The 24,632-nt window shown below is 50.2% G+C and overlaps 1 protein-coding gene across 1 annotated transcript in view; it reads right to left on the bottom strand.

Moving 5' to 3' along the window:
* Positions 1-293: 293 nt before the first annotated feature.
* traf6 (TNF receptor-associated factor 6) overlaps positions 294-24,632 on the bottom strand; it is a 65,721-nt gene continuing 41,382 nt past the window's right edge. The window contains exons 6-8 of the mRNA XM_067993667.1: positions 13,139-13,210; positions 10,256-10,333; positions 294-4,696 (exon numbers count right to left, since the gene is read on the bottom strand). Of these exons, the coding sequence (XP_067849768.1) occupies positions 3,755-4,696; positions 10,256-10,333; positions 13,139-13,210 (1,092 nt within the window). The 3' untranslated portion in view covers positions 294-3,754. The remainder of the gene's footprint in view (positions 4,697-10,255; positions 10,334-13,138; positions 13,211-24,632) is intronic.

The following is a 24,632-nucleotide window of genomic DNA, read 5'->3' as shown; positions in this document are numbered from 1 at the left end:
GGATCTTGGGTTCATGTCACACTACACGTAACCCCACCAGCGAGCAAATGTTATCTGTTTTTAATATAACGGGTCATTGACTGTCTTCCTTCTCTCTCTCTCTCTCTCTCTTTTTTTTGGGGGTTTGTATATTCGGTGGCCTTTTTAGGTGACACCTTTCTGTCTGCTCACTGTGATTGCCTTGGCAACGGGCAGTAATCACCAGGCATTGTTCTGTGATTTTAAAATGCGAAGGATTCGAAAATGTCATTTCCATACCGTTCACCTGACGAAGGAGGAAGCCTCCGAAAGCTTGTGGAATTAAAAATAAATTTGTTGGACTATAACTTGGTGTTGTAAAATTGTTTACAATTGTCAACCCCAGTCCATCACCGGCATCTCCACATCATGGATATTCAAAGCAATTCTTTTTGAACAGGGGGAGTGCACAGAGGTTTTGTGAAAGGAAAAGTATGATTAAAGGCTGTGGCTAAATGACAAAATGCTATTACAGCACCACCTCCAGGCGTTATGGGAAATTACAAATAGAACAGGGGTATTGATACAATTAACAGAAAAGTCCTTAGGCAGTGTTTACAAGTGATGACACAAATTTTAATAATGTACACATACATGTAATATATATTAGCAGACCTCCCATGGAATTCTTCTATTAAGCCAAAAAATAAACTATTCTATAACAAAAGGGAAGTTATTAACAGAATATGATGGGGAGACTGACAGGAAGTGATTGCAGGAGATATAACCAACAGTTACTACGTTATACGGACACATATGACAATATTTATAAAATTAGAATAGAAATTGTGAACCATTATTTTCTTCGTTTTGAGTCATAGTTTTAACATCTAATGTAAAATATGTACATTATATTACCATTTATTCCTCTATTATTAAGTTTATTTGGTAGTCAGGGCCTAAAAGGAGGTCTAGTGACTGATATTCATCCCGGGATCCTTGTGAAGGCACTGGATAGATCCAATAGTTAAAGAACTCTGAAGAAAGATTTTCAGTTTGTTATTCCAGGCAGGCTATTAAACCTAATATCAGAGTTGGTGAAGGGATTCTCCAGACATAAGAAGCTAAAGAAATAACAAACTTACATTTATACAGCAACTTTCATGTCCTCAGGTCATCCCAAAGCACTTCACAGCCAACGAAGTACTTTTGAAGTGTGGTTTCTGTTGTAATGTAGGGAAACGCGTCAGCCAATTTGTGCACAAACAGCAATGAAAAAGAAACAGATTATCTGGTCATTTATAAGTGGCGTTGGTTAAGGGATAAATGTTGGCCAGGACACTGGGAGAACCCCCATGTTGTTCTTTAAATAATGCCATCGGATCTTTTCAGTTCGACCTGACATGGGGCCTCGTTCAACATTTTATCCTAAAGTCGGCACCTCCGACAGTGCAGCACTCCCTCAGTTCTGCACTGAAGTCTCTGGAGTGGGGCTTGACCCTACGACCTTCACATATGAGAGTAGTCTAAAATACACAAGGTGAAACATCTAGAGGAAGAAGGGTAGAAAAGACCCAAAAGTTCAACAGTTTAATTGTACTGTTTTTGTATTAAAGTTCTCAATGCTTGTAATTTTTTTCTCACAGACCTCTCCCGCTGGCCGAGCCAACAATCCTCCCTTATACACCATCACCAAAAACAGATTAACTGGTTATTCATTGCATCCTCATTTGTGGAATCGGGAAAAATGGCAGCCCGTGCGCTTCAAAGTAATGCACTGTCTGGTAAACACAAACATTTGAGAAATGTGATACACAAGTCTCTTCCTTTTAACAATCTCCTCATCTCTAGGTGCTGACTGATGCTATAGTTTCATGGGTGGCAGCTGCTTTCCACTACTTCACACAAGGGGCCAACCTTTTCGCGCGATCACCAACAGTCAGGCCACTCAACCGTGAGCTGCGTCCCAGCTAAACTACTGTCCTGTCCTCACCAGCCTGCACATCCATGCTTTGCAGCAGGAGTCAACGGAAGAGATCACTGGTCATTTGTCCCCGCACCTCAGCTGCTGCCCCAGCTAACTCAACATAGACCAGAGCGTCAACCTGGGGCTGATTGGCCTGCATGGGTTTAGTGCTAACACTGGGTGGTGCCTTTACCCACCGGGCCATCGGGGAGGGGAGGGGAGGGGAGGGGCCCCACTGATTGTTTTAAATCGAGATGCATATGAAGTAGTCCAAAACACAGGCAATTATATAGTGAAGAAAACTAGAGGCCTGAGGATACTGCAGAATGAATGGGCATGGTTACGGTGTAGGACTTTCTCTTCTCCTTCAAAGTGGGATGGTCTTTGTCAGGGGACAGTCTCTGCAACAAAAATACACTGTCAACCACCGCTTCGGCAGGATGAAGTGCTTTTGTAATGAAACAAAGCCGCTTGCCCTCCACGGGATCTGCAGCACCTCCACAATGAGTATCTAGCAGGCAGGTAGGAGACACTGTGACAGGACCAGACAGACTACCTTTCACATCCTCAGGATGTCCAAATGCACTTCACAGCCAATTAAGTATTTTTAAAGTGCAGTCACTGTTGTAATGTAGGAAACGGGGCTGCCGTTTTGCACACAGCAAGGTCCCACAAACAGCAATGAAAAAAAGTTATATGGTCATTCATAAATGGTGCTGGTTAAGGGATAACTGTTGGCCAGGACATGGGAGAACCCCCATGTTCTTCTTGAAAGAATGTCAATGCTTCTGAGGCCGAAGCAGGTTAAGGAAGATCCCACATTCAATGCCGGGCTTTTGCCGAGTTAAGCGGTGACAGTAGGAGCACCGCAACTGAGCTCGGCCGGCGCCCCTGGAATCTGGGGAGGAACCAGGTGCTGGAAGTGTGGACATGGAGAGAAGAGAGAAGCAGGTTGGTATGCCCCTCACAGTTGAACAGCTTTCCACCACCCGCTGTCTTGGCTCACACCTGAAGAAGGGCCACTTAACACAGCTACTGGAACGCACCCGACAAGGGAACTGAAGCTCCCAGAAGAGGGGAGAAGATCAGTGGAAGGAGGAGGAAGAAAATAAACCCAGGCAAAGTAGGAAAACTGTCCAGCCCTTGGCACTCGGAACAGGCTACCTCGGCACTACAGCCTGAGGAGGCCACAAAGAAAGAGAGGCCCCTGGACTTGGAACACACGCCTTGCAAGACGGGATTCAAGTGTGTGCTGCCACCAGTGCCAGATACAAACTCAGCCACAATTCTGGTCAGAGCGGGAGATAGTGGATCAGATTGAGAACTCTCACTCCAGTGAGCAGGGATCATACTTCCTGCATGTTCAGACCCGCCCAAGCAAGTACGTCCCTTACCTCGACAAGCACCAAAAAAATATACATTCGCATTTATTATACAAGACTCGTGATGCCATGTACATTAGATTCAAATCAGCTCAATCTCACTCTCATACAGTTCTCACACGCACACCTAACCTGGATTCAACCCATAAAAAGGTACGAAAATAAAATTATTCTATATAAAATGCAACAAATAACAAATGGCTGGCAGTGTCAATTCAAACTGACCAGCCTATCTGTATTCATCAGTGACAGGCATTCTAACCACCAGTGATTCTCAAACATTCAGGGCAATGATCGATTCAGTTTTCAATGGCAACGATCGAGGAGGAAGGCCTCATCCCCCTTGGTGAAGTAACACTGTTGAATGGCGGTATTGTAATAGGCCTCACCCCTCGCCTTGGTACAGTAAAGTGATGCCACCAAACGGCGGCGCAGCACCGGCCAGGTTTCACAGGCCGCTGTCTGCCGAGCGAGGCTGAAAGTCATCTTTCCTCGTCCAGTTCAGGTCGGCCCGGGTCACGACCTCGCAGCGGACGAGCAGCGCGTCGTCCTTCACGTACGTCCGCTGATTGAGGGCCTTGAGGTGCAGGAAGGTGACGTAGCCGAAGCCCTTGGGGTTCCGCTGCAGGGCGGGCCGCTGGAAGGCCAGCAGCTCGGGCTTGCTCTCCATGATCTCCTCGTGGTTCTGCTTGACGGGGCCCTCGGACTGGTCGAGGATGGAGAGCCGGATGGTGCCCTGGAAGGGCCAGGGCAGGTAGCTGTCGTACTCGCCCTGCATGGTGTGGACGAAAAGCGAGATGTAGTTGGAGCAGCGCTGGGCACTGGGCGTCTGCAGGTGCATCCGGAGGCACAGCTTGTAGCCCGGCTTGCCCGTGTAGAAGCCGGGGCTGTGGAGCACCACGGGCTGGTCTTCGGCCTGCGCCAGCAAGTGGACGCTGAAGTTCTCCACCTTCCAGATGAAAATCCCGTTGCACTGCTGGGCCTCCAGCTCGCCGACGCGCTCCTCCAGCGCACGGGCGCCGCGCTTCAGCTCCCCCACCTGGCCGTTCTGCGTCTCCATCTTGGCGGCGAGCTCACGGATCTGGTGGTCCTGCCGGACCAGGCGGCCCTCCAGCTGCTGGACCGTCTCCTTCAGGTTCTGGAGCAGGGGGGCGCAGTCGCACGATGCCTGGGCCCCGTGCGCCGGTGAGTGAGAGTGAGAGTGCGAGCGCGAGGCCTGCAGCAGCCCTGGGAGCGCCGCTGGCTGGAAGTCCACCTCCGAACTTAGCATGTCGGTGCACGACACCTGAGAGTTTAGTCCCGTGCTGACACTTCGCAGTGTCTGGGCCATCATCCGCATGTGGGCCTGCGTGTAATCCTGCAGGTGCATGGCCAGGTCATTCCTCTGCATCTGAATGATTTGAAGCAGTGGTACAGTGTTAGCTGGCTCCCGTTATACAGCACACATAAAATGTCATTTTATCTCATACATAAAAGCATCGACAACTGCTTGCATCTATATAGCGCCTTTAACGTCCCAAGGCACTTCACAAGAAATATAATCAGACAAAAAAATCTGACCCTGAGCCGCATAAGGAGACATTAGAACAGGTGGCCAAAGCTTGGTCAAAGAGATGGGTTTTACAGAGCATCTTAAAAGGAGGAGAGGGGTGTAGAGGCAGAGGGGTGTAGAGGCAGAGGGGTTTAGGGAGGGAATTCCAGAGCTTAGGGCCTCGACGGCTGAAGGCACAGCCGCCAATGATGGGAGCGAAGGAAGTGAGGGATGGACAAGAGACCAGAATTGAAGGAGCGCAGAGATCTCGGAGAGTTGTAGGGCTGGAGAAGGTTACAGAGATGGAGAAGGTTACAGAGATGGAGAAGGTTACAGAGATGGAGAAGGTTACAGAGATGGAGAAGGTTACAGAGATGGAGAAGGTTACAGAGATGGAGAAGGTTACAGAGATGGAGAAGGTTACAGAGATGGAGAAGGTTACAGAGATGGAGAAGGTTACAGAGATGGAGAAGGTTACAGAGATGGAGAAGGTTACAGAGATGGAGAAGGTTACAGAGATGGAGAAGGTTACAGAGATGGAGAAGGTTACAGAGATGGAGAAGGTTACAGAGATGGAGAAGGTTACAGAGATGGAGAAGGTTACAGAGATGGAGAAGGTTACAGAGATGGAGAAGGTTACAGAGATGGAGAAGGTTACAGAGATGGAGAAGGTTACAGAGATGGAGAAGGTTACAGAGATGGAGAAGGTTACAGAGATGGAGAAGGTTACAGAGATGGAGAAGGTTACAGAGATGGAGAAGGTTACAGAGATGGAGAAGGTTACAGAGATGGAGAAGGTTACAGAGATGGAGAAGGTTACAGAGATGGAGAAGGTTACAGAGATGGAGAAGGTTACAGAGATGGAGAAGGTTACAGAGATGGAGAAGGTTACAGAGATGGAGAAGGTTACAGAGATGGAGAAGGTTACAGAGATGGAGAAGGTTACAGAGATGGAGAAGGTTACAGAGATGGAGAAGGTTACAGAGATGGAGAAGGTTACAGAGATGGAGAAGGTTACAGAGATGGAGAAGGTTACAGAGATGGAGAAGGTTACAGAGATGGAGAAGGTTACAGAGATGGAGAAGGTTACAGAGATGGAGAAGGTTACAGAGATGGAGAAGGTTACAGAGATGGAGAAGGTTACAGAGATGGAGAAGGTTACAGAGATGGAGAAGGTTACAGAGATGGAGAAGGTTACAGAGATGGAGAAGGTTACAGAGATGGAGAAGGTTACAGAGATGGAGAAGGTTACAGAGATGGAGAAGGTTACAGAGATGGAGAAGGTTACAGAGATGGAGAAGGTTACAGAGATGGAGAAGGTTACAGAGATGGAGAAGGTTACAGAGATGGAGAAGGTTACAGAGATGGAGAAGGTTACAGAGATGGAGAAGGTTACAGAGATGGAGAAGGTTACAGAGATGGAGAAGGTTACAGAGATGGAGAAGGTTACAGAGATGGAGAAGGTTACAGAGATGGAGAAGGTTACAGAGATGGAGAAGGTTACAGAGATGGAGAAGGTTACAGAGATGGAGAAGGTTACAGAGATGGAGAAGGTTACAGAGATGGAGAAGGTTACAGAGATGGAGAAGGTTACAGAGATGGAGAAGGTTACAGAGATGGAGAAGGTTACAGAGATGGAGAAGGTTACAGAGATGGAGAAGGTTACAGAGATGGAGAAGGTTACAGAGATGGAGAAGGTTACAGAGATGGAGAAGGTTACAGAGATGGAGAAGGTTACAGAGATGGAGAAGGTTACAGAGATGGAGAAGGTTACAGAGATGGAGAAGGTTACAGAGATGGAGAAGGTTACAGAGATGGAGAAGGTTACAGAGATGGAGAAGGTTACAGAGATGGAGAAGGTTACAGAGATGGAGAAGGTTACAGAGATGGAGAAGGTTACAGAGATGGAGAAGGTTACAGAGATGGAGAAGGTTACAGAGATGGAGAAGGTTACAGAGATGGAGAAGGTTACAGAGATGGAGAAGGTTACAGAGATGGAGAAGGTTACAGAGATGGAGAAGGTTACAGAGATGGAGAAGGTTACAGAGATGGAGAAGGTTACAGAGATGGAGAAGGTTACAGAGATGGAGAAGGTTACAGAGATGGAGAAGGTTACAGAGATGGAGAAGGTTACAGAGATGGAGAAGGTTACAGAGATGGAGAAGGTTACAGAGATGGAGAAGGTTACAGAGATGGAGAAGGTTACAGAGATGGAGAAGGTTACAGAGATGGAGAAGGTTACAGAGATGGAGAAGGTTACAGAGATGGAGAAGGTTACAGAGATGGAGAAGGTTACAGAGATGGAGAAGGTTACAGAGATGGAGAAGGTTACAGAGATGGAGAAGGTTACAGAGATGGAGAAGGTTACAGAGATGGAGAAGGTTACAGAGATGGAGAAGGTTACAGAGATGGAGAAGGTTACAGAGATGGAGAAGGTTACAGAGATGGAGAAGGTTACAGAGATGGAGAAGGTTACAGAGATGGAGAAGGTTACAGAGATGGAGAAGGTTACAGAGATGGAGAAGGTTACAGAGATGGAGAAGGTTACAGAGATGGAGAAGGTTACAGAGATGGAGAAGGTTACAGAGATGGAGAAGGTTACAGAGATGGAGAAGGTTACAGAGATGGAGAAGGTTACAGAGATGGAGAAGGTTACAGAGATGGAGAAGGTTACAGAGATGGAGAAGGTTACAGAGATGGAGAAGGTTACAGAGATGGAGAAGGTTACAGAGATGGAGAAGGTTACAGAGATGGAGAAGGTTACAGAGATGGAGAAGGTTACAGAGATGGAGAAGGTTACAGAGATGGAGAAGGTTACAGAGATGGAGAAGGTTACAGAGATGGAGAAGGTTACAGAGATGGAGAAGGTTACAGAGATGGAGAAGGTTACAGAGATGGAGAAGGTTACAGAGATGGAGAAGGTTACAGAGATGGAGAAGGTTACAGAGATGGAGAAGGTTACAGAGATGGAGAAGGTTACAGAGATGGAGAAGGTTACAGAGATGGAGAAGGTTACAGAGATGGAGAAGGTTACAGAGATGGAGAAGGTTACAGAGATGGAGAAGGTTACAGAGATGGAGAAGGTTACAGAGATGGAGAAGGTTACAGAGATGGAGAGGGTTACAGAGATGGAGAGGGGCGAGGCCTTGGAAGGATTTAAACACAAGGATGAGAATGCAAACGCAACAATCTAAATATAAATAGAGTTAAAAAGAAAAATTGTACAGGCTGAAAATCAAATAAAAAACAGAAAATACTGGAAATACACAGGAGGTCAGTCAGCGTCTGAAAAAGGAATCAGCAGTTAATGCTTTAAGTCAAGAGCCCTTTGGCAGAAATGGGATGGGAAGAATGTAGTACCCTCTACAGGACTGACCCAAGCAGAGTGTTGCTAACACTCGGGACTCACTGACTTGCGGAAGTGTTGATGCTCACCATTCACTGGGAGACTTTAATGTAGGAATAAGAGTAGGCCATTCAGCCCCTCGAGCCTGTTCCACCATTCAATTAGATCATGGTTGATTTGTATCTTAACTCCATTCACCCGCCTTGGTTCCATATCCCTTAATACCCTTGCCTAACAAAAATCTATCAACCTCAGTTTTGAAATTTCCAATTGACCCCCAGTCTCAACAGCTTTTTGGGGGAAGAGAGTTCCAGATTTCCACTACCCTTTGTGTGAAAAAGTGCTTCCTGACATCACCCCTGAACGGTCTAACTCTAATTTTAAGGTTATTCCCCCATTTGGCTTTCTAAACATTTAAAGCTTCCAGCCTGAAACGTGAGCATTAAACCCTGTGAGTCATTGAGCCCCAAGTGGTCGCAAGCATAAGTCATGATGGAAGAGCAGGTAACAAGTCAAGGGTACAAATCACTGCTTTCAAAAAAAAGGGGCAGCTAGTGGGTTTATTAGGCTGCAAACCGCTCGACGATAATCAACGGTCATCTCAGGCCTTAGGAAGACAAAAGTTGAGTAAAAACAGCATTTCTCTCTCTGGGGATCAAAGCAGAAAGGTAAATATTTTTTATAAAATTTATTAGGGGCAGCCAACGGTGTGACCTCGAGCAGAGGGAGGTGAAAGAGCCTCTGCATTGTTCATTTCACACCACCTGCAGTCCTGGATTTCCTTCCAACTTGTCACAATGTTTTGAGTTCTTGCCTCTCCCCCAGCTGTCCCATTCACCGACAAGGAGCAGCTGAGGCGACTAGCATGGATGCATTTAAGGGGAAGCTAGGTAAAAACATGGAGGGAGAAAGGAATAGAAGGGGATATGCTGATAGGGTTAGAGGAAGAAGGCTCACATGGAGCATAAACACAGGCATGGACCTGGTGGGCCGAATGGCCTGCTTCAATGCTGCACTTCTATGTAATTCACTAATCATACTGGTACAGGGATTATAGGATATGCTTTCATGCAAAGGGTTATTGAGAATATGCAATACATTACTGCAAATGGCCATTGAGCTGAGTCAGCAGCTAAAGGGAATGACAAAGACTAAAATTGGACAAGGGATTAGAGTCGATTGCTTCAGCACAGCTCCAAGACCTCCTTCGGTCTTGAAATTTTTATGACTCGACTTCTCCTTTCCTACCCTCTCGCTTTACCTGACTTCCTCCTGTCTGATCACACCTGTCCAGATTTAGACCTAACAAATGTTGGCAAATGTATAAATGTTAGTTTAACTGCAAACTCAATTATTGTGTACTGGTACATGCCTGTCCTATTATCAGGAGTAGCTGATACTGGAAGGCAAGGGCATACTATCAGGAGTAATCCTGATCTCTATCGATACACAGGCATACGACAGTCAGGAACCATCTTACCCTGTTCTGATACATGGGTATACGACAATCAGGAGCAATCCTTGCTTTGTACTGACAGAAAGGCATCCCATTGTTGCCATTAAGGGAGTAGCTGGTACATAGAATTCTCACTATTGTACAATTGTCAGGAGTAACTGATACCAGGGGGACTGTCAGGAGTAACTGATACCAGGGGGACTGTCAGGAGTAACTGATACCAGGGGGACTGTCAGGACTAATCCTTATCCCATTCTGGCTCATGGTGAGGAATGAAGGGGTAACAAATTTGTGGACTTAATTTCCCTGTGTGTGTGTGTGATCAGTAGCGAACCAATTAATGGGTTTGTATAAACTCCTATCTGTGCTATTTTAAACAAACAGTCACTAAACCATTTAAAATAAATTATGGTACTAAAACTAACACAGGAACTCATACCCACTTCCTGTTCGATACCAGTTCACAGACGTACAATTATCGGGGTGAGGAGGTAATAACTCATTTGTTTTACACTCGTGCAGGGGTATAGATCTCAGGATTATGCCAGCAACAGTCTCTTCAAAATGCCTTGAATCAGGCTCCACAGTGGCACAGAACATTCCAGCACTAACTCACCTTCTCCGGGCAGCCAAACGTACTGAAAGTGCAGGGGACGGGTGCTTTTGGGCAGTCCAGGTTATAATGGTTCTGCATCTGTAGAGAGAATCATTTCATTTAAGTTAAAACCAAGAAGTGAGTCACCAAAACCAGAGATGTTTTCATTCGCAGTGCAGTCTCCTGTGGATTTACTCTGGTTTGTTCCTCTTCCTTTCAGCAGCTGGCCACTCCCCACCCACCACCCCTCTCCTCCTCACTGCTCCCAGCCCCAGACTCCTCCTCCTCACTGCTCCCAGCCCCAGACTCCGACTCCTCACTGCTCCCAGCCCCAGACTCCTCCTCCTCACTGCTCCCAGCCCCAGACTCCTCCTCCTCACTGCTCCCAGCCCCAGACTCCTCCTCCTCACTGCTCCCAGCCCCAGACTCCGACTCCTCACTGCTCCCAGCCCCAGACTCCGACTCCTCACTGCTCCCAGCCCCAGACTCCGACTCCTCACTGCTCCCAGCCCCAGACTCCGACTCCTCACTGCTCCCAGCCCCAGACTCCGACTCCTCACTGCTCCCAGCCCCAGACTCCGACTCCTCACTGCTCCCAGCCCCAGACTCCGACTCCTCACTGCTCCCAGCCCCAGACTCCGACTCCTCACTGCTCCCAGCCCCAGACTCCGACTCCTCACTGCTCCCAGCCCCAGACTCCGACTCCTCACTGCTCCCAGCCCCAGACTCCTCCTCCTCACTGCTCCCAGCCCCAGACCTCCTCCCAGACCTCCTCCCACCCCTAGACTCCACCCCCGACCCACCTCCCAGCCCGACTCCACATCCTCCCACCCCCCCCCCCCCCACCCACATCCTTCCACCCCTAGACTCCACATCCTCCGACCCGACCCTCTCCCACCTCTCCCAACTCCAGCTGCAGGAAGGACAGATTCCACCCACAACTACTGCCAGTACAGTACAAGCCTCAACCACAAGCAGATCAGGTAACCCACTCCCCTCGCCCTGACACGGGAAGCCTCACAATCGCTAATCTAGGGGCTTGAAATTAAGGCCAACGAACCAACCGGGCAGTAGGTCCAGCGACACATCCAGCGGCCCATCGATGTAACGTTAAAGAAAGTGCAATGAGCTTTACGTTGGAGGTCGTTCACAGAAAGCTCACCAAAGGGATTTCCAACTGTGTGACAAAAACGAGCTGCGAGTGTCGATGCTGAAAGGCATTTACTTGTCCACTGGACTAGTTGCTAAACACACTGGGGCCTTGGGTCCAGTGGTTCAATTAATTAGAAGTAATTGGTTCGCCATCTAGTGACCCAGCAGAGAACTGCTGGTTCCAATCAAAGGGAAAGAAAGAAAAGGAAAAAGAAAGGCAGAAAGAAAGACACAGACAGACAAAACTGGCCACGCCCCCAGGTTGGAATGGCGAGTTTCCACCTATTGTGCCCGTTCCGGGGGGAGGGGGTTCATCACATTGTGCCCAGATTCTCAGGAGCACAGGCACCCCCGCGGAGTCACATGAATCCAGCATTAATCACCTGACCAGCAGTCAACCGAAAGCCACGGGTCTGCCCAGCTGCTGAGAAATCATTAGTTCCATCAGAGAAATGTGTTGCTTACCTTGTGGTCTCCGGCCTCACTCTGAAGGGGAATTTCTTTTCCTTACCTTTTATATGGCCCCACCCTAGCACCGTGAGACTCCCCTTCGGCTCTGTTCCAGCCATGAATTGATTGCGCTGATTCACGGGAGATTTTATCTTCACGCTTGTGCTAATGAGTTTGCGCAGAAACGTGGGGATAACTTCACCTCGGCAAAACTGGCAGAGTGTTGGGCGCATTCTGGGCACAATTTGCTGATTACGCCCTTAATGGAAACTCCAGGCCTCCGTATAAAAGTACGAGGCTTAGAAGGTCAGGCCACGGATTAGCTACTACCAGTAGAAAGGAGGGGAATTCCAAGTAGGAACAATTCTTGATATAAGTCGTTTTCTTCCTTGCCAAACAGAATTTAGCCTTGATGGGAACCAACCCCTTGTCTATCATGACAATAAGACACCAGAGAGCTCCACACCTGTCTGGGTGAGTGAGTAATACAAGACACAGGCCTCTCATTGTTAAGTTACTTCCTTATGGTCAAATGGTTAATTTAGCAATGTAGTTCCAGAGATGTGGTGCACACCAGTCACTACACTGTTTAACTAAAGAGTTGCCTGTGGTATTGCCCTCAGTCAGTTGATGAATGTAAGTAATCTTTTAATATACACACACACACACACACACACACACACACACAAACAATGGAGTTGGGAACAAGACTTCAGAAAAATCATGACACTAGGAAGGTTGGACAAGAGATGGAATACTCTCCACTTGCCTGGATGAGTGCAGCTTCCACAACACTCAAGAAGCTCGACACCATCCAAAGCAGCCCGCTTGATTGGCACCCCATCCACCACCCTAAACATTCACTCCCTTCATCACCGGCACACAGTGGCTGCAGTGTGTACCATCCACAGGATGCACTAAAGCAACTCGCCAAGGCTTCTTCGACAGCACCTCCCAAACCCGCGTCCTCCACCACCTAGAAGGACAAGGGCAGCAGGTGCATTGAAACACCACCTCCAAGTCACACACCAACCTGACTTGGAAATATATCGCCGTTCCTTCATCATCACTGGGTCAAAATCCTGGAACTCCCTTCCTAACAGCACTGTGGGAGAACCGTCACCACACGGACTGCAGCGGTTCAAGAAGGCGGCTCACCACCACCTTCTCAAGGGTAATTAGGGATGGGGGGGGGGGATGGAGCATCCATATCCCGAAAATGATTTTTTTTTTTTTTAGAAAGTGCATACGTGCACAAAATTTGTAATAATATACGGACAGTGTAACATTGGAGCCACTCACCTGTTCTCGGATGAGCTCCATGTTGCAGTATTCACAGATGACATTGGCCAACGGGCAGTTCAGATCATGACCCTAGATCATAAACAGAAACAAAGATTCAGTATAAGCCAAGGAGCGACATTCATGCATCAGATTGGGTGGGGGGTCAAGATCAGGACTGGTTCTAATTGCCCTATTGGATAATCTTTAGTTCATCGGAATTCTACATAAAGGGAGTGAATAGGAAGGGATTGGTCCATAGGAATTTTATGCAATGGGGGTGGAAGGGAAAGGGTTTGGTCCATTGGAGTCCTGTCCATTGTAACTCTATGGCTGGATAAGGTGTATGTTTTGCCTGGTGTTAGCTGTGTAATTAAAACAGTGAATAAATTGGTTAACTAAACAACCATATAAACGCTCAGTAGCACAAGTACATGAACCAGGGAGACCAGAGACACAACGGGGAGAGAAAAAAAAAAATCAAAAGGTGCTTGGCTTTCACTGAACGACAAGAGCCCGTAAAAAAAGAAGTCTCTCCAATTCCACAGTCTGATGACTGAGCACAGCAGGTAATGTTATTTGACATGGTGAGAAAATGAAGTAAAAGCAAAAATTAAAAAGATAAACTAATTTTTGGATGGCACGGATTTAAGATGGTTCCCCGTAGCTGAACCTATTACAATACTGATTCTGACATAAATATGCACAAGGCTTGCAGTGAGACACTGCCCCCTGCTGTACAAACCATAGAGTTACAAAAATATAAAAAACACTAATTTCCACACAGTGGACTCTTAAGATAATTTTTCAACATGCAAATGATAATTTTCCTTCCCTTTTTTGCACCGCTCAGGATAACACAGTTGACAGGGGCCAGGAAACCTGCTGCCATTCACCTGTCATTCTGAACTGCCTACAAGGCAGTGAGCAAGAGCAGTCATGAAAAATCGTCCTCCCTGAATACTTTTGTTTTGACTTGTTTGTGGGGAAGTGCTTGGCTCCTGCTCAGCATCCTTCCTCCAAGGGTTAACACTTCATGATAGAGCGCACAGGATGTGGCCATTAGCCTCATCTACTCTCAGTCCCAGTCTCTTCAGGTAGCACGAGCTCAGATTTATTTGAGCTCTGTATTTAGACCATATCGAAACCTGTGCATAAAAAAGGAACCCTCTTCTGTTGAGGGGGAGGAGGAGGTGGTGGTACAATAATTCTACTTTATGTCCTCTCTCATATCCGTGGCCTCGGTGGTAGAGGGGACGGGTAGCTGGCTCTGAGAAGCAGATACCCGACACTAATGTCCCTCCCTTTCCTGGTGTATGAATTACCCATTAACAAATGGCATGACCCATCCCCATGAAACCTCACCAACAGCACAGTGCTCCCGCCGGCCTCACCGGCCGTACAGGGCAGAGGGGAGGGGAAGGGAGAGAGGGAGAGGTCCTCCTCACACGCACTTGTTCACCCAAGAGCAGAAACCTGGCAGAGACCTGGAGAAAGACCTCATTTTTAGGGAATGACTTCAAAAGCAGCCACCGCCCCTCATTTTCATTCCGGGTCACCCGTTCTGAGGTACGTCACTGTGAAAAATAAGCCCAGCTCCACGTGCATTCAACTAGGCTTGCAATTTACGCCCATCTCATTCCTAACATGTCCTTAGTGTTGACCGCTGGGTGACAAAGGGGCGCCTAAGGACAGCAGGGAAAGGGGAAGAAAACAAAATTAATCACTTTCAAAAGAGGAAGCGATACTAGAGCATCTACAAAATGACAGGAAGTCCACAGGCTACAGATGGGCTGTGTGCGTCTCCAGGCCGAGGGTGGCTGAGGTCTGGGAGTAATGGGGGGGGGGGGGGGGGGGAATAGAAGAGGAGGCCTGCCTTTTTGTCCTCATAGGCCATCAGCAAGGCGCAGTTCTCGCAGGTGATGGGCCTCTTGGGGCAGTCCGTTTCCATGTGTTGCTGGAGTTCCTTTCGCCACAGCACGGCATCGCACTGCAGACAATCGACAAAGGCGTACTCGCACTGCACCTGGTGATCCTGCAACACAAACACGGCCCAACATGGTCAACGGCAGACCCCCCCACTGGTTAAAATAAACAAGCACTTGACAGATTTCTGTACACTGTAAACGGTCACACACACGTGGCTGTCACCAAGAACCAGCTTAAATTTCTTTCAGCACTTTTTGAGATCAATATACTGCAGCCAGATTCCCCCCCCCCCCCACCCCCACCCCGAGCTGGCCTCGAGGTCTGGTTATGGAAGCAGATACAGGATATTTGGCTGTGATTGAAGGAAAGTGTTAAAAAGGTTTCCCCAGCAGCAAGGAAACTCATATTATCTAAGATACTGAGCAGTATTTGTTTAAAATAAAACTGGTCACAACTGGACGACCTTTTCTTTCCACCTCTCCCCTGACCATGACCAGACGCCGAGCCCAGGCACCTGGTCTTGCTGCTGATTCAGAGTCAGGTTACGTGGAGGATGGGGGATCGGATTGCACTGATATCACACAGACCTGTGAGATCTGATGGCCACACTGGACAGTGCACTGACCCACAGATCGGGCTTGTATGACCGATGACCACACTGGACAGTGCACTGACCCATAGAACGGGTTTGTATGATTGATGGCCACACTGGACAGTGCACTGGCCCTCAGATCAGGTTTGTATGACCGATGACCACACTGGACAGTGCACTGACCCACAGATCGGGTTTGTATGATCGATGACCACACTGGACAGTGCACTGACCCACAGATCGGGTTTGTATGACTGATGACCACACTGGACATTGTATTTACTCAACCGTCAGGGTTTCTCTACCTGCTGCATTGAGAATAGTTTGAAAAAAAAGGGGGGACTTTGTGGTGGTAGTCAGTGTATCGACAATCTATAGGTGGGGTACCATATTAATTTTACCAAAACACATAATGTAACACGGGGGGACCCACCTTTCCCATATTTCAATAAGTGTTGTCTATTGAGACTCAAGTGTGAAACTTTTGAAAAACCAAACCAATCAAGAACAAAAAATCAAAGTGGTGACAATTTCCACAATAGGTGGGTAATAAATAAACAACAACTCCAAACCAACCTCTAAATGTCGCAGCTCCATTTTCTGGTAGCAGCCCTTGTTGGGACACTTGACTGTCAGCGAAAGAATTTCCCGTTTCGCAAAATTATCTGGGAAAAGTTGGGCTTCTAGCAACACCTCATTGTCCACTGGGCACTTGTGTCCGGCATCACTGCGGGAGGTTTCAAATAAAGGATGGTTAGAATCCCGATCTAACTTCTCGGCCTCTCCTTCCCCCCCCGCCGCTCCCAGACCTCGGCCTCTCTCCCCCCACCCCCCGCCGCTCCCAGACCTCGGCCTCTCTCTCCCCTCCCCCCCCCCCCCCCCCGCTGCTCCCAGACCTCGGCCTCTCTTCCCCCCCACCCCCCCCCCCCCCCGCCGCTCCCAGACCTCAGCCTCTCTTCCCCCCACCCGCCCCGCTGCTCCCAGACCTCGGCCTCTCTTCCCCCCCCCCCCCCCCGCTGCTCCCAGACCTCGGCCTCTCTTCCCCCCCACCCCCCCCCCCCCCCCCCGCCGCTCCCAGACCTCAGCCTCTCTTCCCCCCCCCCCCCCCCGCTGCTCCCAGACCTCGGCCTCTCTTCCCCCCCACCCCCCCCCCCCCGCCCCCGCCGCTCCCAGACCTCAGCCTCTCTTCCCCCCACCCGCCGCTCCCAGACCTCAGCCTCTCTTCCCCCCACCCGCCCCGCTGCTCCCAGACCTCAGCCTCTCTCCGCCTCCCCCCCCCACCCCACAGCCCCCCTCCCATATACCAAACCCCCTAGTCACAGAAAACCATTGGTGCAGCTCATCCAGAGATTAGCCGCATTCAAAGGCAGCACCATAAGACGGCTCTAATTGCAATCCCCCAAAAGACAAGTTCTTGAGGGAAGGAAAGGAGAAAAAAATCATTGCACTTTTGCCCTCCATTCCCGACATGTACAACAACGTGCATTTATATAGCGCCTTTAACATAGTAAAATATCCCAAGGTGCTTCACATGAGCGTAATGAGACAACGCCATGGACAACAGCTGCCTTTACACAAGGAGCTGTTATTCTTCATGTGCAGGCCTGGACGGTAGCTGTCAGCAGGGCTTATTGACTGTGTGGGCCATCACATTGAAGCTGACAGTGTCCTCATGCAACGGGTATTGGATTGGAATCAGGAGTTGGAACCTGATCCTGCCCGGTCTTTAAAGCTCCCTAGCCCAGGAATGCTAAGGCGAAGGTGGCAGTGGGGGGGGGGTTTCATTCCAGGCGAGTCTAGGGATGGCCATGGGGGGGGGGGGGGGTGTTTCACTCCTGGTGAGTCTAGGGATAGCAGTGGGGGGGGTTTCACTCCAGGTGAGTCTAGGGATGGCCATGGGGGGGGGGGGGGGGGGGGTGTTTCACTCCAGGTGAGTCTAGGGATAGCAGTGGGGGGGGGGGGTTTCACTCCAGGTGAGTCTAGGGATAGCAGTGGGGGGGGTTTCACTCCAGGTGAGTCTAGGGATGGCAGTGGGGGGGGGGGTTTCACTCCAGGTGAGTCTAGGGATGGCAGTGGGGGGGGTTTCACTCCTGGTGAGTCTAGGGATGGCAGTGGGGGGGGTTTCACTCCTGGTGAGTCTAGGGATGGCAGTGGGGGGGGTTTCACTCCTGGTGAGTCTAGGGATGGCTGTGGGGGGGGGTTTCACTCCTGGTGAGTCTAGGGATGGCTGTGGGGGGGGTTTCACTCCTGGTGAGTCTAGGGATGGCAGTGGGGGGGGTTTCACTCCTGGTGAGTCTAGGCATGGCTGTGGGGGGGGGTTTCACTCCTGGTGAGTCTAGGCATGGCTGTGGGGGGGGGTTTCACTCCTGGTGAGTCTAGGGATGGCTGTGGGGGGGGGTTTCACTCCTGGTGAGTCTAGGGATGGCAGTGGGGGGGGGTTTCACTCCTGGTGAGTCTAGGGATGGCTGTGGGGGGGGGTTTCACTCCAGGTGAGTCTAGGGATGGCTGTGGGGAGGGTTTCACTCCTGGTGAGTCTAGGGATGGCTGTGGGGGGGGTTTCACTCCTGGTGAGTCTAGGGATGGCTGTGGGGGGGTTTCACTCCTGGTGAGTCTAGGGATGGCTGTGGGGGGGGGTTTCACTCCTGGTGAGTCTAGGGATGGCTGTGGGGGGGGTTTCACTCCTGGTGAGTCTAGGGATGGCTGTGGGGGGGGGTTTCACTCCTGGTGAGTCTAGGGATGGCTGTGGGGGGGGTTTCACTCCTGGTGAGTCTAGGGATGGCTGTGGGGGGGGGTTTCACTCCTGGTGAGTCTAGGGATGGCTGTGGGGGGGGTTTCACTCCTGGTGAGTCTAGGGATGGCAGTGGGGGGGGTTTCACTCCTGGTGAGTCTAGGGATGGCAGTGGGGGGGGTTTCACTCCAGGTGAGTCTAGGGATGGCTGTGGGGGGGGTTTCACTCCTGGTGAGTCTAGGGATGGCAGTGGGGGGGGTTTCACTCCTGGTGAGTCTAGGGATGGCAGTGGGGGGGGTTTCACTCCAGGTGAGTCTAGGGATGGCTGTGGGGGGGGTTTCACTCCTGGTGAGTCTAGGGATGGCAGTGGGGGGGGTTTCACTCCTGGTGAGTCTAGGGATGGCAGTGGGGGGGGTTTCACTCCTGGTGAGTCTAGGGATGGCAGTGGGGGGGGGTTTCACTCCAGGTGAGTCTAGGGATGGCAGTGGGGGGGGTTTCACTCCTGGTGAGTCTAGGGATGGCAGTGGGGGGGGTTTCACTCCTGGTGAGTCTAGGGATGGCTGTGGGGGGGGTTTCACTCCGGGTGAGTCTAGGGATGGCTGTGGGGGGGGTTTCACTCCTGGTGAGTCTAGGGATGGCAGTGGGGGGGGTTTCACTCCTGGTGAGTCTAGGCATGGCTGTGGGGGGGGGTTTCACTCCTGGTGAGTCTAGGGATGGCTGTGGGGGGGGGTTTCACTCCTGGTGAGTCTAGGGATGGCTGTGGGGGGGGGGGGGGGTTTCACTCCAGGTGAGTCTAGGGATGGCAGTGGGGGGGGTTTCACTCCAGGTGAGTCTAGGGATGGCTGTGGGGGGGTTTTCACTCCTGGTGAGTCTAGGGATGGCAGTGGGGGGGGTTTCACTCCAGGTGAGTCTAGGGATGGCTGTGGGGGGGTTTTCACTCCTGGTGAGTCTAGGGATGGCTGTGGGGGGGGTTTCACTCCTGGTGAGTCTAGGGATGGCAGTGGGGGGGGGTTTCACTCCTGGTGAGTCTAGGGATGGCTGTGGGGGGGGTTTCACTCCTGGTGAGTCTAGGGATGGCAGTGGGGGGGGTTTCACTCCTGGTGAGTCTAGGGATGGCAGTGGGGGGGGTTTCACTCCAGGTGAGTCTAGGGATGGCAGTGGGGGGGGTTTCACTCCTGGTGAGTCTAGGGATGGCAGTGGGGGGGGTTTCACTCCAGGTGAGTCTAGGGATGGCAGTGGGGGGGGTTTCACTCCTGGTGAGTCTAGGGATGGCTGTGGGGGGGGGTTTCACTCCTGGTGAGTCTAGGGATGGCTGTGGGGGGGGTTTCACTCCTGGTGAGTCTAGGGATGGCAGTGGGGGGGGTTTCACTCCTGGTGAGTCTAGGGATGGCAGTGGGGGGGGTTTCACTCCAGGTGAGTCTAGGGATGGCTGTGGGGGGGGTTTCACTCCTGGTGAGTCTAGGGATGGCAGTGGGGGGGGTTTCACTCCTGGTGAGTCTAGGGATGGCAGTGGGGGGGGTTTCACTCCAGGTGAGTCTAGGGATGGCTGTGGGGGGGGTTTCACTCCTGGTGAGTCTAGGGATGGCAGTGGGGGGGGTTTCACTCCTGGTGAGTCTAGGGATGGCAGTGGGGGGGGTTTCACTCCTGGTGAGTCTAGGGATGGCAGTGGGGGGGGGTTTCACTCCAGGTGAGTCTAGGGATGGCAGTGGGGGGGGTTTCACTCCTGGTGAGTCTAGGGATGGCAGTGGGGGGGGTTTCACTCCTGGTGAGTCTAGGGATGGCTGTGGGGGGGGTTTCACTCCGGGTGAGTCTAGGGATGGCTGTGGGGGGGGTTTCACTCCTGGTGAGTCTAGGGATGGCAGTGGGGGGGGTTTCACTCCTGGTGAGTCTAGGCATGGCTGTGGGGGGGGGTTTCACTCCTGGTGAGTCTAGGGATGGCTGTGGGGGGGGGTTTCACTCCTGGTGAGTCTAGGGATGGCTGTGGGGGGGGGGGGGGTTTCACTCCAGGTGAGTCTAGGGATGGCAGTGGGGGGGGTTTCACTCCAGGTGAGTCTAGGGATGGCTGTGGGGGGGTTTTCACTCCTGGTGAGTCTAGGGATGGCAGTGGGGGGGGTTTCACTCCAGGTGAGTCTAGGGATGGCTGTGGGGGGGTTTTCACTCCTGGTGAGTCTAGGGATGGCTGTGGGGGGGGTTTCACTCCTGGTGAGTCTAGGGATGGCAGTGGGGGGGGGTTTCACTCCTGGTGAGTCTAGGGATGGCTGTGGGGGGGGTTTCACTCCTGGTGAGTCTAGGGATGGCAGTGGGGGGGGTTTCACTCCTGGTGAGTCTAGGGATGGCAGTGGGGGGGGTTTCACTCCAGGTGAGTCTAGGGATGGCAGTGGGGGGGGTTTCACTCCTGGTGAGTCTAGGGATGGCAGTGGGGGGGGTTTCACTCCAGGTGAGTCTAGGGATGGCAGTGGGGGGGGTTTCACTCCTGGTGAGTCTAGGGATGGCTGTGGGGGGGGTTTCACTCCTGGTGAGTCTAGGGATGGCAGTGGGGGGGGTTTCACTCCTGGTGAGTCTAGGGATGGCAGTGGGGGGGGTTTCACTCCTGGTGAGTCTAGGGATGGCAGTGGGGGGGGTTTCACTCCAGGTGAGTCTAGGGATGGCTGTGGGGGGGGTTTCACTCCTGGTGAGTCTAGGGATGGCTGTGGGGGGGGTTTCACTCCTGGTGAGACTAGGGATGGCTGTGGGGGGGGTTTCACTCCTGGTGAGTCTAGGGATGGCTGTGGGGGGGGGGTTCACTCCTGGTGAGTCTAGGGATGGTTGTGTGGGGGGGGTTCACTCCTGGTGAGTCTAGGGATGGTTGTGTGGGGGGGGTTTCACTCCTGGTGAGTCTAGGGATGGTTGTGTGGGGGGGGGTTTCACTCCTGGTGAGTCTAGGGATGGCTGTGGGGGGGGGTTTCACTCCTGGTGAGTCTAGGGATGGTTGTGTGGGGGGGGTTTCACTCCTGGTGAGTCTAGGGATAGCAGTGGGGGGGGGTTTCACTCCTGGTGAGTCTAGGGATGGCTGTTGGGGGGGGGGGTGAAGGGGGTTTGCTCTTGGAAGAACTTTTACAAATAAAATTCCAAAAATATTCACAAAGGAACGCGGCAGCTTCAGGAGAGAGGGGAAGAATGGAAAATAAATAAAGGTCAATTATTGATACTAGGAAGGGTTCCACGTGATAGGGACTATAGAAACAAAATGCTTCCATTTATGTAGCACCTTTTGCTACCTAGGGAAATCCCAAAGTGCTTCACAGCCAATTATTAGTTTTTATTGTAGTCACTGTTGTAATGTAGGAAATGTGGCAGCCAATTTGCGCACAGCAAGATCCCACAAACAGCAGAGATAAATGACCAGATAATCGGTTTCTTGTGGTGATGTTGGTTGAGGGATAAATATTTGCCAGGTCACCGGGGAGAAATCCCCTGCTCCTCTTTGAATAATACCATGGGATCTTTTGCTTCTACCGGAGCGCGCAGACAGGGCCTCGGTTTTAACATCTTATTTCCTCCAGTGCAGCACTGGAGTGTCAGTCTGGATTATATGCTCACTAGTCTGGATTAAGGCTATAACCCATGATCTTCTGACTCCAAGGCGAGATCGCTACCACTGAGCCAAGGCTGACACCTACGGCACCACAAGCACTGTGACAAAGCAATCAGTGGTGTCGATCTCGTGACAGGGAAGTGTCACAATATTTTTGTTAAAGTAACAGACGTGTTGCAGTCGTGAAATACATTGTACACACTGTATTATGTAAGTATTGCTTCTCCCATCAATCCAACACAAGCTTGAAATATCAGGAACAGAAATAAAAACCACATCCTTTCTGGGTGGAGATAGACTCCAGTCTGACTGAAGGAAAATGAACCGACACAAAAGGACACGGAGGGATGCTACCAACTTGAGCAACATGCAACAGCTCTCTCTGACATACCGTGTTTACTGGTACTTCAAGTGTCAGAGACAAACAAAGGTGCTGGCCAAGGCTTCTTCGACAGCACCTCCCAAACCCGCGACCTCTACCACCTAGAAGGACAAGGGCAGCAGGCGCATGGGAACAACACCACCTGCACGTTCCCCTCCAAGTCACACACCATCCCGACTTGGAAATATATCGCCGTTCCTTTATCGTCGCTGGGTCAAAATCCTGGAACTCCCTTCCTAACAGCACTGTGGGAGAACCTTCACCACACGGACTGCAGCTGTTCAAGAAGGCGGCTCATCACCACCTTCTCGAGGGCAATTAGGGATGGGCAATAAATGATGGCCTCGCCAGCGACGCCCACATCCCATGAATGAATTTTTAAAAACTCATTCTACGTATCAGTCTGCAAATTTGGAGAACCAGCCTGAGGCCTAGGGTCAACCTCGTTCTAGATTTCCAATCTGGAGATAGTGCTGGGAAACTCGTTCTATAGACCATAAGAGATAGAAGCAGGAGTAGGCCATTCGGCCCCTCGAGCCTACTCCGCCATTCAATTAGATCATGGCTGATCTGATTTTTACCTCAACTACACTTTCCCGCCCTTTTCCCATATCCTTTGACTCCCTTGCTGATCAAAAATTTGTCTAACTCAGCCTTGAATGTATTCAATGACTCAGCCTCCACAGCTTTTTGGGGTAAAGAATTCCAAAGATTCACGACCCTCTGGGAGAAGAAATTCCTCCTCATTTCCGTCTTAAACGGGCAACCCCTTATTCTGAGACTATGGCCCCTAGTTTTAGATTCCCCCATGAGGGGTAACATCCTCTCAGCATCTACCCTATCGAGTCCCCTCAGAATCTTGTATGTTTCAATAAGATCTCCTCTCATTCTTCTAAACTCCAATGAGTATAGACCCAACCTGTTCAATCTTTCCTCATAAGACAACCCTTCCATACCCGGAATCAACCTAGTGAACCTTCTCTGAACTGCCTCCAATGCAAGTATGTCCTTCCATAAATAAGGGCATCAGAACTGTACATAGTACTCCAGGTGTGGTCTCACCAGCACCCTGTACAGTTGTAGCATGACTTCCCTGCTTTTATACTCCATCCCCCTGGAAATAAAGGCCAATATTCCATTTGCCTTCCGGATTACCTGCTGCACCTGTATGTTGACTTTTTGTGTTTCATGTACGAGGACACCCAGATCCCTCTGTACCGCAGCATTTTGTAGTATTTCTCCATTCAAATAATATTTTGCTTTTTTATTTTTCCTTTCAAAGTGGATGACTTCACATTTTCCCACATTATATTCCATCTGCCAAATTTTTGCCCATTCACTTAACCTGTCAATATCCCTTTGCAGACACTTTGTGTCCTCAGCGCAACTTGCTTTTTCACCTATCTTTGTATCATCAGCAAATTTGGCCACAGTACACTCGCTTCCTTCATCCAAGTCATTGATATATATTGTAAATAGTTGAGGCCCCAGCACTGATCCCTGCAGCACCCCACTAGTTACAGATTGCCATTTTGAAAATGACCCTTTTATCATGACTCTTTGTTTTCTGTTAGTTAGCCAATCCTCTATCCATGCCAGTATGTTGCGCCCAACACCATGAGCTCTTATCTTGTGCAATAACCTTTTATGTGGCACCTTATCAAATGCCTTTTGGAAATCCAAATATACCGCATCCATTGGTTCCCCTTTATCCACCCTGCCCGTTACTTCCTCAAAGAACTCTAATAAATTTGTCAGACATGATTTCCCCTTCATAAAACCATGTTGACTCTCCTGGATTGCATTATGAGTCTCCAAATGTCCTGCTACTACTTCCTTAATAATAGATTCTTGCATTTTCCCAATGACAGATATTAGGCTAACTGGCCTATAGTTACCTGCTTTCTGTCTCTCTCCCTTCTTGAATAGGGGTGTTACGTTTGCAGTTTTCCAATCCGCTGGGACCTTTCCAGAATCTAGTGAATTCTGGAAGATTACAACCAATGCATCCGCCATCTCTGTAGCCACTTCCTTTAAGTCTCTCGGATGCAAGCCATCAGGTCCAGGGCACTTGTCAGCCTTTAGACCCATTAGTTTACCTAGTACTTTTTCTCTAGTGATTGTTTTTAGTTCCTCCCTCCCCTTTGCCCCTTGATTATCCACTATTATTGGTATGTTATTAGTGTCTCCTACTGTGAAGACAGGTACAAAATATCTGTTCAATTCCTCTGCCATTTCCTATTTCCAATCTGGGGATAGCAGTGAGAAACTCAAATTTCCAATCAGGGATGGTGGAGGGAAACTGGTTCA

This window comes from Heptranchias perlo, chromosome 12, assembly GCF_035084215.1.
Source record: "Heptranchias perlo isolate sHepPer1 chromosome 12, sHepPer1.hap1, whole genome shotgun sequence".
Taxonomy (NCBI): Eukaryota; Metazoa; Chordata; class Chondrichthyes; order Hexanchiformes; family Hexanchidae; genus Heptranchias; species Heptranchias perlo.
This window is presented reverse-complemented; position numbering and strand designations above follow the sequence as displayed.